Below are 6,180 nucleotides of genomic sequence, written 5' to 3'. Positions count from 1 at the left end.
GGGGGCGGGCGGGGGCAGGGGCGGGTGTTATCCCAGATCTCTTGCCCAAATCTTCTAAAAGTGGTATCAGGCACAAATCCTCTGCTTTGTGCCCAAACCCTTGCCCTGAAGGCTTAAGCCACAGGTGCTGGAGGAGCTCTGGGAAGAGGGAGAGCCACAGAATCGAAGTCTGGGTTCCGCCTCTGCTTTGTGACCTTAGATGAGTGACTGCACCTCTCTGATCCTCCATTATTATCTGCAAAATGGTGATGTTGTGCTTGACCCACAAGGGTGCTGGGAGGATGAACTGGGTTCCAGACCTAGTGTGCATGTTCCTACATTCCGCTGGGGTGGGACAGGGTCTGTGGCATTTACGTAGAAGCCCCAAGCAGAGCCACTGCCCATTGGGTGCCGTGGTTTGAGGCAGTCTTCTCAGACTGGAGGGTCTGGACATGAGGATCTAGCCCAATTCCCTTTCCCCGTTCCAGCTCGTCGGCCCCCTCCCCAGCTCTGAGCAAGGCAGTTCTTCAAGGCAGGACCTCGGAGAGGTGTGAAGCCTTTGGAGTCAGGCAAACCTGGATGGAACTTTTGACTTTGTGCCTCAGCCTCTGTGACCCTGGGCAAGCAAGCAGCCTCAATTCTCCGAAACTCCGTTTCTTTATTTAAATATTTCTCTATTTCTTTATTCCTTATTCATTTATTTTGGCTGGGCCGTGTCTTAGTTGTGGCACTCAGAATCTTTGTTGTGGCACGCGGGATCTTTAGTTGCAACGTGCGGACTTCTTAGTTGCGTAATGCACGCGGGATCTACTTCCGTGACCAGGGATCAAACCCTGGCCTCCTGCACTGGGAGCGTGGAGTCTTACCCGCTGGACCACCAGGGAAGTTCTGAAACTCCATTTCTTTAAAATGGCCTAATACTGCCCACCTCACTGGGTTTCTCTGAGCACTCACTGACTTGGAGGAGGGTTGCACACAGTGCCTGGCATATAGCAAAGGTGCAGTAATAATAGCACCCCTTCCCTATGGGTCCTTCTCCTCTTCCTTCTCTGCTCTTTCAAACCCCTCCCATGCCCAGCTCTGAGAACCCAGAGCCCTGACCTTCAGCCCCTGCAGATGACCCCTCACCATCCTGCTGTGTCATGAGCTTCCCCCTCCCAGGCCCTTTGTACCCCAGCCGGTAGCTGGGTTGGGTGCCACCCGCCTCTGTGTGGCTCTGGTAGGTTGGGGAGCCCCTGCCCCTCGTCCCTCCTGGCTGCTCTGGCCTGCACCACTCAGCTGGCCAGGGCAGTTCCAGTTGGTTTGTCAAGGACATTCTTAATGGCCAGGGTAAACCCCGGCGGGGTGGGGCGGGGAGGAGGGGGGGCCAGGATGTTGATTGGTGGAACACACACCTGTCCAGGTGCACCTGAGCTGCAAGCAAAGGAGTCTCTGTCAGAGGAGGGCTGGCTGGGGCCACAGCAGAGCGGACTGACAAAGGTGAGGGGCCGCCGGGTGCAGAGCTGGGGCAGGGACTTGGATGGAACCTGCCAGGACCAGGGCAGGCAGGGCAGGAGCAGGAAGCTGGGGGGCAGGGAGCCAGCACCTCCTTTGGACCCTCACGGCTTCTCCTTCTGGGCCTGGGGTTTTCCTGACTCTGGCCTGAGCCGAGGGGTTGGAGGCTCCGGGATGGGCATGGGGAGTCAGAGTGGTCCATGGGGTCCCCACAGTGAGACAGTGACTCCCCTGGGCAAGGAGACTGCTCTGAGCAGTGGGAGCAGACAAGCGTCCAGGGAGGGTAGGAGTGGCAGCCACAGGATGGGGAAGGGGGCTCTGAGCCTGGGGTCCGGCCTTGATCAACCTGCTGCTGGACATGTAGGGGACAGCTAGGAACCACTGCCCTCATCCTAAACATTAACACACACACTCGCACCCTCGGGGTCACCCCCTCAGGAATGAAGGCACACCAGACCCACGTTCCCTCCTGAAAATGCCACCTTTCCCTTCTATCTGGAAAGTAGATATTGGAAAGGCCCAGTGGCTGGGTAAGGGCGTTGGAGCAGCTCACCAAGGGTCCGTCTGCCTGTCCACTCTTTCAGGGGCCTGATGGAGGAGCTGGTAGGGCTTCGTGAGGGCTCCTCGGGGAATCCTGTGACACTTCAGGAGCTATGGGGCCCGTGTCCCCGCATCCGCCGAGGCATCCGAGGTGACGGCTAGGTTCCCTTCCGCTCCCTGTCGAAAACCCCTCGGGACATCACCCTCCCCGGGTCCGCCTCCCCACCCACCTTGGAGCCCAAGAGCTGCCCCCATCCTGGGCGGCAGGGAGGGTGGGGATCTCTCTGCCAGTCTGTGGGACAGATGTGCTAGAGGTCTGCTCTCTGCCTTTTGGGAACGCAGCCCCCAGGCCTGATCACTCCGCCAGGGACCTCGCTAGGGGCCCAGTGGGTGCTCTCTGGCCTGACACCAGGACAGCCCCACTGGTCCTCGGACAACAGAGCAGTCTCTCTAGACTCTCGTGTCCTCTAAGCTATGTCCCCTGCGGAGATGCTGGAGAAAGTGTAGTTTCCAGCTCTCCCTCCACACCCTGCCCCCTCTGTCATTCTTCCATAAGTACCTCAGGAAGGGGCAGGGGTGGGGAGGGCGAGTAGGTCAAAGGCTCCCTCCTGGCGGGGCCAATAGGCCTGGTGCCCACCGTGCTGCCACTTTCACTTGCACAAATCCTGCTGTCTCTCACGTGAGGCAGAGCCCCCTCCCATCTTCCCTGGATCCGACCACCTGGCCCCAGCCCCGCACAGCCCCTGCCCCCCGCCCCCGCCCCGTGCCCCCACTGTGGCTTCCAGTGGTTGAAGCAGAAGCTGTTCCGCATGGGTGAGGACTGGTACTTCCTGATGACCCTCGGGGTGCTCATGGCCCTGATCAGCTACACCATGAGCTTCACTGTTGGCCGTGTGGTCCGAGGTAACCCCTCCCTGGCACGCACGCCTGCTCTGGACCCGGGGCTTTCGAGCACGCTTTCGGGATGCCAGATGGGCCGCCAGGTGCAGCGGGGGTGGGGGAGGGCTCTGGGTGGGGAGGAGGCCTGGGTCTGGTCCTGGCTTTGCTCTTGACTTGCTGTGTGACCCTGGGCAGGCTCCTGCCCCTCTCTGGGCCTCAGTCTCCTCATCTGCCCAGTGAGTGAAAGACCAAATAGTCCTTCTTCCTCTGAGCTCTATGCCCACCGCTTCCTGCCGCCCCTGCTCCCTTCTCCTCCCTCCTTGCTCTCAGCTCAGTAATTGTGAGGGAGAACACTTGTCTAGACCACCAGGCATAGAACATTCTCTCCCCATGCTTCGGCAGGCTTTCTCCACCCTGAGGTCTCCTGGAAGAGGGGGCACGGGGCAGGAAGGGTCTAACACACCTTCTCTGGGAGACTTGCTCAGGTGGCATTACGAGGACCTGCCATGCACCAGACCTCATCTGAGAGCCCATTTGACAGATGGGGAAACAGAGGCTCAGAGATGTTGAATGGCTTGCAAAAGGTCATTCAGCTAGGGAGTGGCAACACTGGGATGTGATCCAGGGTCCTACTCTTGCCTCCTCTTGGGGATCTGCCACTTATTGGGTGGTCCTGGGCCACCGCCCTCTGAGCCTCCGTTTCCTGGTCAGCAAGTGGGCGTCTGAGGGCTGCAGAGCCCGTGGATGGCTCCCTGACTCCTAGCTGTTCCCAGCACACAAGTGGCTGTACCGGGAGATTGGGGACAGCCACCTACTCCGGTATCTCTCCTGGACCGTGTACCCTGTGGCCCTGGTCTCCTTCTCCTCAGGCTTTTCCCAGAGCATCACGCCCTTCTCGGGAGGTAAGCCCATTGCCACACCATTCACTTGTTCGCCTTGCTCCGCAGTGCCCACTGCCCAAAGCCTTTTCCTGTCCTTCGGGGCTCCTGATGGGGGGAGGCAGGAAACAGTAACCCCCCTTCACAGCCAGAGAAGCCAGGCTCAGAAGAGTTGTGTAAGTTGCCTGAAGTCACACAGTGAGAAGGACAGATCTTTTTTTTTAAAATAAATTTATTTATTTATTTATTTATTTTTGGCTGTGTTGGGTCTTTGGTGCTGCATGCGGGCTTTCTCTAGTTGCGGTGAGCAGGGGCTATGCTTCGTTGCGGTGCTCGGGCTTCTCATTGTCGTGGCTTCTCTTGTTGCGGAACATGGGCTCTAGGCACGCAGGCTTCAGTAGTTGTGGCACGTGGGCTCAGTAGTTGTGGCGCACGGGCTTAGTTGCTCCGCGGCATGTGGGATCTTCCCGGACCAGGGCTCGAACCCGTGTCCCTTGCATTGGCAGGCGGATTCTTAACCACTGCGCCACCAGGGAAGCCCCAGAAGGACAGATCTTGCTTGACTCGGGTCACTGTTGGCTCTGCTCCCTTTCTGAGGGCTCCTCTGGGCCAGCACCATGGTTCCCCAGGGAGGGGCTCACGGAGGGGCGCATCTCTTCCAGGCCTCTCAGCTCTGCTTTCAGCTCCAGGCCAGCCACACAGGGGAGCTGCAGGGATGCATCTGGGTGGCCTGAGATTCTCTCCTAGGTTCCCCCCATCCTGCAATAGCTGACTGGCAGGACCAGCTGGAAGAACGTAGGCAATTCACATCCCCTCTCTGACTCGCAGCTCCCTCATCTGCAACACGAGTTTAGGAATCCTAAACTCACAGGGTTTAGGAGAGCTGATGAGGTCATGACGTGAAGCCCTGTGCAGGGTAAAGCGATAAGGGTTTATCTAGATATTGTCCCTCCTCTTCCTCCCTACCCCCACCCCGTCCATCCGTCCCCTGCCAAGGTTCTGGAATTCCGGAGCTGAAGACCATCCTGTCGGGCGTGGTCTTGGAGGACTACCTGGATATCAAGAACTTCGGGGCCAAGGTGGTGGGCCTCACCTGCACCCTGGCCACGGGCAGCACCATCTTCCTGGGCAAAGTGGTATGGACGGGCATGAGAGCACCCCACCCCGTCCCACCCGGCCCTCCTGTCCCCTCTGCCTTTTCTCCATCCCCACCGAAGCTAGGTCAGGGGGAACTCAGGCCAGGGCCTGCCTTCGCAGGGCTCAGTCTTGGGGAGGAGACAGGCCAGGTCCCCAGAGTATGACAAAGGAACTGGGGAGATGGAGGCATAGGGAGTAGGTGGGGCAGCCGAGCTGTCTCTGGATGAGGCTCCCTCTACCCCCCAACCCTGGGCCCCGGAGCGGGAGGAAGGAGCGGAGCAAGGGCCCCAGCTCCCCCCAAGGGGCGGACCCTGTGCCCTGTACGCACACCTCCTCTGGCAGGGCCCCTTCGTGCACCTGTCTGTGATGATCGCTGCCTACCTGGGCCGCCTGCGCACCAAGGCCATTGGGGAGTCTGAGGTAAGGGGCTCATGGGCACCCCCCTCCTTGGAGGAAACAGACGGAGGGGAGGGCGGGGGCTGGCTCTCAGCGCGGGACTCCGGATCCCCCCAGAACAAGAGCAAGCAAAACGAAATGCTGGTGGCGGCAGCGGCAGTGGGCGTGGCCACAGTGTTCGCAGCGCCCTTCAGCGGTGAGGCCCTCCCCCTGCACCCCAGGCTCCCACTCCCGACCCCCCAGTCCCTCCCCTGGCGGACTGACCAGCTCGCTCCTCCGCCCAGTGGAGGAACCCGCAGGGAGGATGGCGGCTAATCCGGTCTTGGTTGTTACTTCAGTCTTACCGGGAGGGCAGAGCCGCCCCAGGGTGGGGGTGGGCGTCGAGATGCTTCACGGTCACATTAGACAGACTTGGGTTTGAAACTCAGCTCGCCTTGCGTGACCCTGGGCCGGTGAGTTCAGTCCTCAGCCTCATTTTCTCATCTGTAAAATGGGGATTGTAATCGTCCCCACCCCAAAGGCTGTTGCAAGGTTTGAGATGGCCGAGAGGAGCGCCTACAAGCCTGTTCCCTGGGCAGGGGGCTCCCGCCCTGCCCTCCTCTCCCCTCAGCTCAGGACCAAAGAGAAGGGGTGGCCCTGTCTGTTCGGGCTGTGGGAGAGCAGGACGGGAGTGGTCAGGGCGCTGGGATGGGCGTGGTGGTGTCTGTCGAAGCTCAGTGTTGCCCCCAGGCGTCCTGTTCAGCATCGAGGTCATGTCCTCCCACTTCTCGGTCTGGGATTACTGGAGGGGCTTCTTCGCTGCCACCTGTGGGGCCTTCATGTTCCGCCTCCTGGCTGTCTTCAACAGCGAGCAGGGTGAGCCCCGCCCTAGACCCCG

The 6,180-nt window shown here is 60.0% G+C and overlaps 1 protein-coding gene across 1 annotated transcript in view; it reads left to right on the top strand.

The window, feature by feature from the left end:
• Positions 1-1,360: 1,360 nt before the first annotated feature.
• The window catches only part of LOC112402731 (chloride channel protein ClC-Ka), a 13,194-nt gene continuing 8,374 nt past the window's right edge, over positions 1,361-6,180 (top strand). The window contains exons 1-8 of the mRNA XM_024749837.1: positions 1,361-1,458; positions 2,058-2,167; positions 2,791-2,916; positions 3,666-3,794; positions 4,767-4,906; positions 5,250-5,327; positions 5,421-5,499; positions 6,033-6,158. Coding sequence (XP_024605605.1) covers positions 2,065-2,167; positions 2,791-2,916; positions 3,666-3,794; positions 4,767-4,906; positions 5,250-5,327; positions 5,421-5,499; positions 6,033-6,158 — 781 coding nt within the window. The 5' untranslated portion in view covers positions 1,361-1,458; positions 2,058-2,064. The remainder of the gene's footprint in view (positions 1,459-2,057; positions 2,168-2,790; positions 2,917-3,665; positions 3,795-4,766; positions 4,907-5,249; positions 5,328-5,420; positions 5,500-6,032; positions 6,159-6,180) is intronic.

The sequence above is a fragment of the Neophocaena asiaeorientalis genome, unplaced genomic scaffold (assembly GCF_003031525.2).
Source record: "Neophocaena asiaeorientalis asiaeorientalis breed wild unplaced genomic scaffold, Neophocaena_asiaeorientalis_V1.1 scaffold275, whole genome shotgun sequence".
NCBI classification, from domain to species: Eukaryota; Metazoa; Chordata; class Mammalia; order Artiodactyla; family Phocoenidae; genus Neophocaena; species Neophocaena asiaeorientalis.
This window is presented reverse-complemented; position numbering and strand designations above follow the sequence as displayed.